Source organism: Anas platyrhynchos, chromosome 4, assembly GCF_047663525.1.
Source record: "Anas platyrhynchos isolate ZD024472 breed Pekin duck chromosome 4, IASCAAS_PekinDuck_T2T, whole genome shotgun sequence".
Lineage (NCBI taxonomy): Eukaryota > Metazoa > Chordata > Aves > Anseriformes > Anatidae > Anas > Anas platyrhynchos.
Window position 1 is genome coordinate 50,393,289 of NC_092590.1, and position 13,285 is coordinate 50,406,573.

General features: G+C 38.5%; 1 protein-coding gene across 7 annotated transcripts in view; it reads left to right on the top strand.

Moving 5' to 3' along the window:
• Positions 1-13,285, top strand: part of ADAMTS3 (ADAM metallopeptidase with thrombospondin type 1 motif 3) — a 158,338-nt gene that overhangs the window by 18,612 nt on the left and 126,441 nt on the right. For 3 of the 7 annotated variants that reach the window (XM_072037576.1, XM_072037580.1, XM_072037579.1), the window contains exons 7-10: positions 2,219-2,318; positions 3,400-3,566; positions 5,934-6,092; positions 8,093-8,226. In XM_072037576.1, the coding sequence (XP_071893677.1) occupies positions 5,988-6,092; positions 8,093-8,226 (239 nt within the window). In that variant the 5' untranslated portion in view covers positions 2,219-2,318; positions 3,400-3,566; positions 5,934-5,987. Of the gene's footprint in view, positions 1-2,218; positions 2,319-3,399; positions 3,567-4,538; positions 4,639-5,933; positions 6,093-8,092; positions 8,227-9,051; positions 9,170-9,428; positions 9,455-13,285 lie in introns of those variants that run through there. The other 4 variants (XM_072037577.1, XM_027457034.3, XM_072037581.1 and 1 more) reach the window with 4 other exon arrangements.

The following is a 13,285-nucleotide window of genomic DNA, read 5'->3' on the forward strand; positions in this document are numbered from 1 at the left end:
CTGAACCTCAGCTCAGACTGATTTATCTAGTCTTTATGTTGCTACAGCTGGACTTCTACCTAAAACGGAGTTAACGTGAAGCTACCTTGGATACAGTGCTGCATTGCATTCATTCTTGTGCATTGAAAAGAGGAGGCATCTTTCTGGTTTCAGTCAGAAAATTGTGTGTGCTCAGGAAACTTCAGGATCAGGGCCATCTGTATATGGAACCAAAAATATTTACTTTCAAGAAAAGATAAGTGTTTGGAGGCAGCAGGATTAACTTTCAGGAGAAGCATAATTTAATGTCTCAGTTTTTCCAGAACATGCATGTAGTTATAGAAGAGGGAAGAATAAAGGGGAAGAGAGATGAGGTGAGGTGACTCCAAGTGGTGGGACTCTGTTACCTCTAGATAATGGTCTTGCGGAAGTCTGCATTGTATATTAATTCTAGTGGACGAACTCAATTCAAAAGGGCATAATCAATGAATGTGTTATTTTAGTTATGCCCCGAGGTTTACAGATCAGGAGAAATTCAAGGCAAGAAAGGGAGACAATGACCGTGACACTTGTTAGTTATTCCATGAAGTACAGATACTTTTACAGATGCTCACGTTGTTCATGCTTTATGCACTCTATTTCCATTGTCTCTACGTGCAGGAAAGAGCCAGGCTCCACTGTTGCATGTATAATATCTTGGATTTTTTTGTTTGCTTTCACAAGAGGTTTTTTTGTCTTAAAAAAAAAAAAAAAAGCAGGCTCAGAAAAAAGCTCTGAGATAGCCCATAAGAATTACGAAGCAAAAGAGTCCATTTGTAAAGTAGAGTTCGCAGACCTATTGACAGTCATCTCAGACTGAAAAGCTGAGGTGTATGAGGGAGTTTTAAGGTGTTTTGTTTTTGTTGTTGTTTTGTGTGTGTGTATGAGATGGTGTGAAAACTCTTGAAAAACTCTTGAAAAGGAAAAGGTTCTTGCTTGAATGCTGATCCGTGTAGACCTGCAGTTCCATCAGAGAATCTGTTATTTAAATTTCAGGTGAACCTTCACCAAGCCACTGCTGCACATTCTGTAGTTTCCCTTGCTGACAAGAGCCCAGATGGTTCCAACTTCAAGTAAAAGAGTGTTTTGTTTTGCTTTTTTTTATTTTTTATTTTTAACAAACAAACAAACAGGAGGCTTAGCTGATGTTTGAAAAACTGGCCTTAACAGTAAGCAAATTAACACATTGGATTAATTTGGCTTGTCAAAAGAAGAGCAAGAGGAGAGTAAATTACAGCATGTTTATATGGAAAGCAAATATTTGTCAGAACAAGTCTCTCCAAACTGTGCTACAGCAAGATGAGTGGGAGCTCTAGGAGCTGAAACAATTAAAGAAATTCAGCTGATAATAAGAAAGTTGAACTGAAGATAGAAATTACGATTTTGGAGGTAATTAACTGTTTGACAGCATATCACTTGTTGGTTTTCCTTTGCCTTGGAGGACTGTGTGTAAGCTCAAATACTTTGCAAGGATTTGCCAAATTACAAGGGGAATTTAACTAGCTATGGTATTTATGATGTAAAACAAAGTGAAAATAGTTATTCCTTTTACTTTTGTAATCTAAGCTGGAGGAGAAGAATATGTGATTTAGGACGTTAGGTTCAAGGCTTTGAATCTAAGAATGATGGTATACAAATTTCTTCCATTGTCTTCTCCCATGTGGTCCTCCAGAATTGGTCTCCATTAATTTGACATGACTTTCGTGAAATAAAAGCAAACAAAATGAAGAAATCACTACTGAAAGAAGAAAAAGGTGTTGAGGGAGAGTACTTGGGACGCTTAGAAGCAGTTCTTTACCATTTGCAAACGACTGGGGACAATGTACCACTGAATTTAAAAGAGAAGTCAGTGAAATGCACAGTTGCTTGAGCCAAAAGGGTTCAGAAACAACCTAAAAAATACTGAGACTAAAACATACTGAGATGTCCCATCATCTTTTAGAATTCTATGTGCTTGATTTTTAGGCTTTGCAATCATGGGTTTTAAATATTCAAGTTGTAACATGTAAGCCTGAAGTTCAGAAAGAATTTTGATTTTTATTTAAGTAAATTTGAAAGTCTATGCTTGTTTTTCATCTAGGACAGTTAGAAACACCATGTCCTGTGAGACTTGCTGACACTGAGATGACTGAAAGGCATGTTGTTTGCTATTTTATATACATCAAGGAAATTTTACAGCAACTGCTCTCTTTATTTCCAGCTAAGACCTCTGTTCTGATGCAGAATGAAAAGGATGCATCAGGTAGCAGTTCCCTTTCACTCAGAAGCGCTAACTCCTCTTGCTTTGCCTGGCTGAGCAAGTAGGTATCTGATCGCACCCCCTACTAAACAGACTACTGAAATATTTGTCTTTCTCTTCCTTCACCATGTGCCCGGCTGTCTGTAACCCTTTCTGTCCTTGCTCCCTTCCTTCATTACCTCTTGTCTCTTTGCAATACACTTGCTGGGTAGTATTGAACATGCTCCAGCAGTCGGAGCTGGACAATCTAATTACCTAAGTTTGCTCTGATGCTATTACGTTGCAAGAACAAGACTGAAGGGCTCAGATACTTGCCTGGTGTATCCTACTCTGTGGTTTGTGTAAGTAGTAAGTGAAAGGCAGCATAGTAGTCCCTGGTGTTGCTAAAATTAAGAAGCATTTTCCAAGCTAAAACAACTAGGGGAACATTGAAACATATATTTTTTTTGTGTGTTATGTTTTGTGCTAGTGAAGTTGGATGGTTCTGAAGTCTATATGCTTTGTAAGCTTCTTCCTCCAGCCTCACCATGTGTTTGAGTTAGTTTCATTTCTCTTTGAACAAATAGAAACACAGCAAAAACTATCCTCTAAATGCAGAAAACTTGAGAGAGACATCAAGCATTCGGTAGCATTTCAATTCACCATGGCAGCACTTGTTCTGTTTTGAATGTAGAATTGGCGAGTGGTGAGTACTAGTAGAGTGTAGAATGAAACCCATGAAAAGACAGTGATAGCAAATGTCTCTTCCAACAAAGCAGCAGGGAGCAAATAGCAAATAAATAGAATAGACAAAGGATCATTTTGCATGTTGCAAGCTGTTGATGCTTTAGAAGAATCATTAGATGAGACCTTTCCTATGGTATTTTATATAGAATAGTGATAGGCTAAGCCCTTTTTCTGCCTTTGAGATTTTAATTTAATTATTATTATTATTTTTTTTTTTTTTTACGTTAAGATGAAGTTCTTTGCTAATAAGGATCCAAGTTCTTAAAGTCTGATGACTCATATATTCAATAAAAGGCATTATGTTATTGCTCTGGAGATGACAAGGGAAATCTAGGTGAATGATGGTGGCAGTGAGTGAAACAGATGGATGGCAGCAATTACTGATATTATTGTAAAGTTGTCTTTAATTTCCTTAGGTGATGGGCATATCTGAATGAGGCTGAATACTACAGTAGAGTTTTGGACCTCCTCCTATAATTTGTCCTGAAGTCAAAATCTGCTCGGCTGAATGTGGAGCTGAAGAGAAACTGAAGAATGTACACTGGAAAAAACTAAGATATTAAATTTAATATGGGAAACTAAGGTAAAGAATCATCCAAGGAAGCAGTTTTAAATGTAGCAATATGATTTAATCATGCTTTCTTCATTATTAAGAAAGTCCACTAAAAACTGAAGAATGTTTGGGCTCCTTTTGAGCTCATGCTTATTCATGTTCCTGCACAACTTCTGAATTCTTTGTCTGAACCCAGTTGACTCTAATAAATCAATACAGGTATCAGAAGTAATGAAGTTTCTACAAGTGACACAGTATAAGAGAAAGGCTGCTGTGCAAGTTCACACATAACTGCACACAAGAACGGACTTGAGATAGAGCCTTTTTACATTTACAGTCAAAGGAAAAGCTGCAATCAGTACACGCAAGCATGTGATGTGAACCTGCAGGAAATCAGGCTTGATTAGTTCCAGTGCTTGGGCAATTACTTGTATTTATATCCATTCTTTTCTCTCCTGTTTCTCCCATGTTCTCTCAGCAGAATGGAGAAATAAGAACATTACAAGACAGTTTTTGAGATTAGGGCTACATTTAAAAGTGAGGTCTCTTCTTTCTAGTTATTTAGTAGCACTTTGAACTTAAACGAAACTGCTTGAACTTAAATGAAACTGCTAGGAAGAAATGCAGATAAAGTCTTAATGCATTAATGTCTTTGGCATCAGGTAAAAATGCTGCACTGTTTAGATATTGCAAAATTGAGATTTCACTTGTGAAATACTTAAGATCTGAATGGGATTTTATGGAGAAATGTTTATGGAGGTAAGGATCCAGCAAGATTTTCGTGTATTAGTAACAGGTACATGTTAGCTTTTGATCTTCCCTGAACAGTAAGTCTCCCAGACTTTGTAATCACTTCCTGCTGTCTGAGTTCTGTTTGTGAAATAAAGATGGAAAAAGGACAGATTGATGCCCCTTAATTATTGCTGATCTTGATAGAATGATGTCCTATTAGAAATTATATTGGACATAAGTAAACGTGATTTTTTTTTTTTTATTCTTCAGATGTTTTGCCATTTTTGATTTTTTTTTTTTTTAATTATGTTGGATGTTGCTGAGTCAGACAATGCTGTAGGGCATTTCCTGTAACCAGGGGCCAATAAAAGTAAGTAATCCAGACTGGATGAAAGTGTGCAAAACGAATTAATGGAGTAAAATGGAGTAAATAACTTTTTTTTTGAGGAGGGGGTGGAGGGGGTTGTTTTTCCATATAGTTATCATATGGAAGAGAATGTGCTGCGCTTTAAAAATCCAGAAGGGGGGGAGGGGAATAATTCAAGTAAATCTGCATACAGCAATCATCTAATTTAAAAAAGATGCTTCAGAATGTATTCATGCTGTTTGACTGTCAGCACAACACTGTTTTTATATCTGGATTTGATGATGAACACTGGATTTTGTAGCTCCTTTTATTTATTTTTTTTCAGATACTTTCCATCCCTCTTCTTTGGTACATGGGATTAGAACTTCTGCTAGAAATTGCTTAGAAATTGAGCTGAAATATTGGTGTGTGCTTTGCACATGAACTACTGACTTCCTCTGCCTGAGCATTACACTCCCACTGGAGTGTGGATGTTCAGCCAGGTGGGCCTGTGAGATGTCATACTCAAGTGCAAATGCTGCTTCAGAATCACTCTCTTTTCACTGCCTTTCCTCAGCCTGACAGCTGGGAAAGCATTCTCTATATAAATTTGTTCCTTGGCTATTGGACACACAGAGGCAAAATATGGGGCATTTGGTCTCACGTGTTCAGTTGTTGTTATGTTGCCATATTTTTATTTGCCATTTTCTGTTCCTGCATTTTGAATTGCACTGCTGTCACATTGCCAGTGAATAGAATTTTTTTTTTTCTCATGATATCTCTCAGAACAGATATGAGGTTCAGAAAACAAAATTTTGTGGGGAGCTCGGTGTTCCTTAGGAACCCTGAACTGCTATCACTTTCCTTTAAGCATGTTATTTACAGTATTTATTATGGACCTACTCAAGTGAATAAATATTAATTAGGTAGAGGTTTAAAAACAGAAGGCCACTGATGAAGGAAGAAGTTTGTCTTCAAAAAAGCTGCTTCTGCATCTCACTGGAGTGCTTCCTTGGTTTAAATGCCAGTAAGGACAGTTGAAGTCCTTTGCTTTAAATCTGTTAAATCCTTATTTGCAGTACTCTTTATCACAGCTTGGTCCTTGTTGGATATACTCTCGCCTCTACCCTATGTAAATTCATTAGAAACAGGTTGCTGTGGTAGTTTCCCCTCTTAAACAGTATACAAGTTATTGTTTCCTCTTGCAAAGCCTTTCTCTTCCTTTTCCCAGAAACAGTGAACAGCTATATTGAATAGATTTCCCTACAAGGTTATTTTACAGGTCAGGAGGTTAGCTTACTTTTGTCTTTTTACTTCAGCTGTTTCAGAAGAAATCCTCTGTGTGTTCTCCTGAATTGTAAAGGCTAGTAAGAATGAGAAGTCTAAGCCATCCATTAATCCACAGGCAAAATACTATTCAAGCAGCTGCAGTGAAAGCTCTCACATGCTGCCCTGGAAATAACCCCAGCCTTGACATGGTAAGACGACCCTAGGTAAGGTCAGAAGCTCAGTTCTCATGGTTTTTAAACAGTATTTGGAGGTGTCCCTTGTGTTTTTGATGATCTCTTAAAGCAGTTGGATCCTCATGAAGAGAAAGTGGAGAAGTGAAGTCCAGAGAGGCTGAAGTTTATTTGCTTAAACATTGCTGCTCTCTCATCTCAACTTCTTGTTGTTTTGGCTTAAATATTTAACGACCATGACCCCATGTGAGAGCAGCAAGTGGTATCAGGATTTTAGCTTAAGCTGCTTTGCAGAGACAAAGCACCTGTTTTAATTCCTCCTGGAAATGGAAGTGATTTGGAAGTGTCCCAGCAAATTCAAGTTAAAGTGGCAATACCTGCCTACTTGTATACTTTCCCATGAAGTGCCGTGAATTTGAATGATCTGCTTACACAGTGTAAGAAATGGAAGCTCATGGCTGGGATTTTCAGAAGGGCATAAGGAAGCTGGGTGTCTCTGTCGTGATGGCCTCAGCACTAACTGAGTATGGCACTTAAATGAGCCTGAGGTCAAACCTCTTTCAACTTCTTTGAAAATCCTGCCTGTGCTAGCCTTCCATGTGCACTGGGGTCAGTGTGCAGTGCAGAATATGTACTAGAGTGAGTTCAGTGATTTTGTATATAAAACTGTCTATTTAGATAAAATATGCATCTAATACAGTGCTAGAGATAGACTGTGACTTCACCATCTGGTCTACATAACATTCACAGTGCAATGTCTAAGCTGGCACAAAAACAACAATGATGAAAAATTCCAAGTGCAAAATAGCAATTTCTTGTCCTGCCTATATTAGAGAGGAAAAAAAATCCAATAAATCAACCAGTAGTAGGGGCAGTACTTCTGGCTTAAGGCCCGTTATTATTACAAATAGACTGCTAAGCAGTAAATATGAACACTCATTCCATATTTCAGTCATAATGATTCAAGAAGAACTTTCAGAAAGACTTGTCTCCACTGCAAATTTAAAAGTAAAACTCATCAAGATTTAAGATTGTTGAACTTCAGTAGTCTTAGCAAACTCTTTAGTAACAACATGTAGGAAGTTCTAGCAGTGTTAGAGCCTGCGTGAGGCTTTCTGAATAAAATATGATGTATTTCCAATGTAGTCATGTATGTTCCATTGAAAACGGAAGCTTACTAGTATCTTCTGTGGATTAAAAGAATTAACAAGAAAGTGATTAGATAGGTGTGTATACGCAACACGTACACACTGTAAAAACAATACTTGCATTTCAACTTTCTGCTTGAACCTACCTATATTACTGAAGGTTCTCCTATGCCAACAATATATACAAAAGTATTTACTCTGATATGCTGTTTCTAATTTATGCCTAGATTCTGCTAGAAGTGGCCAGATGTGCTAACAGCTCTGAAGCCTTTCTTCTCTTTTTCATTTTTCATCCGGTTTTGATCCAGGCTGTGTTCTTGTATGTGAAACCTATTGTATGGGTCAATATCCACAAGATTTACAGCAAGAACTTTGTCCTGTGGTTCTGCTATATTTATTTGCACTAGACAATTTTCCTGCTTTCATCTAGAACTGGGGTTGTCCAGAAATAACAGTATTCATCTGCTTCTGCCATTGTATCCATAGTGACAGCTCCTTTATTTTCCACACTCGTTATCACAGGATCGTGGTTCGGCTTTTTACTGATGTTATTGACTTGAGTATGCATGATGGCATAGATAAGTGCTTTAGATGTGATACTTGACTGAAGGAGATTTTAATTCCTTGTTATCTCAGTGATTCCTTCTGGAGAGAATTGTAGTTCAAATGCTTAACAGATGAAAGTAGTTTGTGTGTGATATTGGTGAGATGAATGGCATATGTATGTGCAGTAACACAGCTCCTGCCTATTGCACACAGGGAAGAAGTGGGGTGGTTCTTTAGTGGAAACTAACCTTAAGCATTTAAAGCACCTGATGAGAAAGCTGATTTTGTCCTGAGTATGCATTTACAAACTTCACACTGTTCCAGGTGTCAGCTACCCAACACCGCCACCATGCAGCGAGTGGACAGTTGTCTGAATCACTTAACACTGAAAATGTGCTAGCTCTTCAGAGCTCTAGCAGCCCTCCCCAGAACTGCAGGCAATTTGACATTCACTCTAGGTGAGTACTTTTTACGCTGAGTCTACATGGAGGTTATATATGGAATCATTCATCCTAACTGTGGGGAGAATTAATGGAAAAGAGTTAAAACTGACTTGGAGCTTATTCTAATTTTCTTTCAGCTTTAGAGAGAACAACTAAGATGCAAAATGCATTCAATGCAAAGGTAGCAGCATAAAGTACTTGCCTCTTTTCTTTATAAGTGCTAGCATAATATACTCTGAAGCTGATGTGTAGGGGATGGGAGATAGCCTGAAATTTCACATGGTCCTAGTTAAAATGCCCTTTGAGCTATTGGCAGTTTACAGGAACAGTGGTGCCTCTTGGGTTCCAACTGTGGTCATTATTAAAATGCTTACAAAAGAAGGCACTACTGGCAACCATCCTCAAGCTGTTATTTTTATTCTTATGACATAGAATGACCTTTTGTAATAGAATCAAGGAAATGGAAATAACAAAAACTACTGACATGACTGACTTGTAGTGTTTTGTGAGGTAGTAAGATAACATCATAACGCTTTGGCGTAGGCAGCTTCAAATTAGAGCTGAATCAGAAATTCTCAGTGGCTTGGTTTAGGAACAGTCTTTCAACAAGATATTATTGATTTTTATATTTCATTTTATTATTTCTGTGGTGCTGCGTTTGTCTTATCTGTTTTTAGGGTGAAAAGCTAGAATTATCATTGTGTTTCTGAGAGGTAGGGGAATGCCTAAGTGTGAACCCTCCATCTCTCCTTATGGAAACTTTTTGTGTGTGTGTGTGTGTGAATCCATGGCAGAAAAGGAGTTAGAGTACTGAAAAATTATTCACTTCTCTCTGTGCAGCTACCCATCTCCTCCAAAATTTCTGTGAGAATGTGACTGAAACCAAAGCACTTATTAACAAGTGACAAGGGAAGAGTGTTGAGTTCATGAAGCCAACAGAAGGGGTACATGCAATAAGGCAAGATACTGGTCTGGCTATATTCTGGCTAATCTTATGGCTTTACGGGATTACTCACAAATCAAGGGGCTTGATGGAGTATATGGCCTTTATTGGAAGGTGTTACGGTATCCTTGTTGTCAATCAACAGCATGTCTGGCCTGCCACAAATTAAATTTATGCAGTGTGTGCTTTTAGGTTTTGGGATTGATTCAAAATAAATTACATGGACGTGCACAAATGATAAGTAAAAATTCGTGTAAAATGAGAAGCTGCAGTCAGTCCTCTCAGCAGCATGGTAGGTAGGTGAGTATCTTCCTTCTTCAGTGGGAACAAGTCTTATGTTGATTATTGGTAATGGCTAGGGAAGGGCCAGCACTGTATTCAGCACAGTTGCTTCAGCTGAACACAAATTTCTTGAAAGAAAGAAACATTTGAGGGATTGTCTGTAAATCTCTTGCCCATAAGGAGATTTTAAACTGGGATGTATCTCTGTGGCAGGGTGGACGCTACACTCAAAGAACATCTCCCAGCATAATTTTCTTCTATAATAAACTAGCATTGATGGCACTGCTTTTCACAGAATTCTTAGAGGACTTTAAACCCTTTCATGTCTTCCCCTTCTCTGTCCTCTCTCTTCTTTTGGCAAGTTTATCTTTACCTGCTCCTATACTGAAAATTTATTTCTTGTTCTGTCCAGTGATTGTTTTATGTGTTGTTTTTGTAAAACGCTGCTGATCACTTTTGCTTAAAAATACTAGTATTTTCATATACTCAATATATGTCTTTCGGGGCAGTGCTTGGCTACAGAAGTAATGAATGTTAGTGCCTAAAGGCTTATCTTAGGACTGCAACATTTGTCATACTTTCATTACTTATGACCTTCATTGGTTATGAAGCCCTGGGAATTAAATGTTACTGAAATCCAGTTCCTCAAGCCTGGTTGGCTGCCCTAGCAGAAAGGTTTACTCTGACAATTCCAGAAATTTAAACATGCTGTCACACTTTCACTTACAATAAATGGTATGGAAAGAACAGCCACTCTGTGGTCATAATAGTTATAGCATCTCTCACATTTTGCAATGGAGATTTCAAGGAACGGATTGGACATTTTCTGTGTTACTTAAGTCCTCAGACTGTGCACTTGCCAGTAGAAGGCACTGTTCTCCTCAGTCAATTGAATGTATGAAGGGGAAACGAGGGGGGGCAGGGGGGCGGGAGAGCAACCTCTGTAAAATATAATCCCTTTTTAAGACCCTGGAGGGCTGATTCCCAGAAGCCAATAACTGCTATTTCTCTCATGTCAGTGGAAAAATTACCAAGAGTTGTGTGAGTGGCCATCTTAGTGCATCCAGCCAGTGGGGCTGAGCACTATATGTGTATATCATGTGTCTATATATACAAGGAGATTACACAGCACCCCGCTGTCCACAAGGGAGTATGTATAAAATCATAAATCAGGAATTTCCACAACCAGAAAAATGCTAATGAAAATAAGCATGGATAACACACAACAGTTTCCATACCTCCAGCATACAGGTATAATTTAAGTAAGTAAAATCCTTATGTATGGGCAATTTGCTAGGGTTTTTAAGGCAGAGCACATGCAAACCACATATTAAATGCACTAACTGTACAGGATGATAAAGTATTTTCCATCTGTATTTTCTTCTGAGGACTTAACTTAAGCAGAAGTATTTAATGGGCCTTTGGCCCTATCGGAGTCTATGCAACTTGTGAGGGTCACTGCCTCAGCACTTCCAGGAACCTCTTGCAACACCAGAACCACAGGTTTCTGTATCAATACCACAGGCCATTGAAAGTTTGGTCTGATTGTTTTTAGCGTGATTTATGGGTATTTGTTTATTCATTTCTTTTGAGGATTTGAGGCGGTTTTAATTGCATTTTGTTTGGCACACATCATTTGAAAATGAACCACCTTAAAATAGGAACAATTTTATGGAATGTGTCTAGTATATGAAGTTGTCACAAGTACTGCCTCTTATGCTTCTACTACTTTTTATTTTTCATAACATATTTTACAACTGTAATTTTCATGTCTCACATTTTTCTCTCCAGTTTCCTATGTCCTGTGGTTAAATCTTGACTGTAAATCTTACGCTGCTTTGTTAAAAATAATAGGTCTACTATGCTTCTTCATTTAACAATCTGCTAGATTAATAGTGTATTTAAAACAATTAAATACAGTTGCATGGTTTAATATTCCCAAATGTAATGCACCATGAAGGGGAAACTATAGCCATTTTCATTTATAAAGTGCTTCCATTTCAAGTGCTGTCTGGCAATTCTTGTCTGACACCCTGGTAAACAGATGAAAAGTGTAATATCCAAAAAAGCTTCTTGTGCAGTTTTGGAAATCAAAGCACAGGAGTGGTTGGGTGGCACTTTAGGCTGTAATATTAAATGTGGCATCTCAGCCTAAATGGCTCTTGCAGCTGTGGGCTGCATGACTAGGGTTGTCATGTCAAGGAGCCGCAGAGGAGGTAGTCTTTTGGAATTTAATGTCAATATTAACACTCCTGTGTGATGGTAGTGACAAGGTCTGGAGCTGCTCCTGGCACCTTTGTTGTCTGAATGATCCTGACAAATTGCCTGCAGAGCAGAAAAAGATGCTTCAGCTGCAGCTGAGACCCTGCTGCATGAGGACAGTTGTAAGACTAATTGTACAAACCTGCAGCAAGAGATGGGTTTCTGTTTAAGAATGTAAAATTTTGTTCTTGTATACCCCAGGCTTTTGGGGTTTGTATTTTTTTGCAGTAGTATGACTACAGTCCTTAGACTGAAAGGTCTTTGTGCGTGGCCTTTTTATTGTGTGTACTCACAATGCCTGTTACAATGGGGCTCCAGCCCATGAATAGGACCTCAGGCATTACTGAAATGCAAATAGTAACGTATTTTAAAAATGAGGCGCAGGCGTTCTTTTCAGATGTATCCTGTTCTAAGAAAGTGATTTATACTGCCTTAGGTTTTGAGATTGCGCTTTAGGCTTCCCGCGTCTCTAATTTGAAAAAAAGTAAAAGTAAACTCTACTTTTCATTAGGCAAACTTTTAGCAGACTGAAAATCTGATGAGGTCGTTGTTGAGCTTAGGGAGGAAAAATGAATCCACACTAACACTGAGCTTATAAGCACGAGGGGTGCGGTCTTACTGAGGAGGGCTACAGCTTTTCTTGGTGAGAGAATTGCAGGCTGAGAGCCATGAGGAACCTTGGGAATGAGCACAAGCCAAAGAGGGTGCCCTCCTGCACACTCTGCAATCCATTGCCTGTGGCCAGCTCTGCCCACAGCACTTACCCTGGTGCAGGCTACAGAGGAGTTGCACAGGTACTCTGGTTCCATGGGAGCACAGTCTGGGGCTCGTCTCCCTGACTCACTGAGGATCGTGCCCTTTGTTACACGTAAATCAGGACATGCCTCAGAGTAAAGGAGAACCCAAATTAGGCTTTGACAAAAAAGCTGAATTTCAGCAGAGCTGGTATTTGGATGTTAAGAGCAAACACTGCTTTTAATGGTAAAGATGAAACGAAAGAGAAAAGTCCGAGCATTGTGTAAGAGTTGTGATCTTCAGGTTGTGGCAGGAGACAAAGAAGGGAAATGAAACTATAACTACCTTCTCTGGGTGATCTTGTGCCTTTTTTCTGAACCAGCCAGCAATAACATTTGCTCTAGAAAGATGTCCTCCATGGCCTGCTGCTCCTATGGAAATAGGCAACCATCTGCACAATGCTTAGAAAATATTTTTAGCTTTCTAAAACAGGCATTCAAAGTAGATGTCCCTGTCATCTTAAATAAGCAGCTTGTTTTATCCCTGGCTAATTTTTAGTAATATGTCTATCTTGGAAAGAATAGAATTAATGCTTTCCAAACTGGCCACTATTGAGAGAGGTCATCAACTTACAGACTGGCAAAGAACATAGTAGGTCAGAAAGTCAATAAATTATAATGTGGAGAAGAACTTTATTCCTAAATTTCAGGAAATGTCACTGCAAAACGGAATATTAGACAACATGTGAGTACATGCTCAGTGAAGAGAAAGTGATTTGTCTAGGTTATGGATTTATTCACAGATGTTATACTCAGGTTTACCAGGGGCTTGTCTCAAAATATGTTAATATTT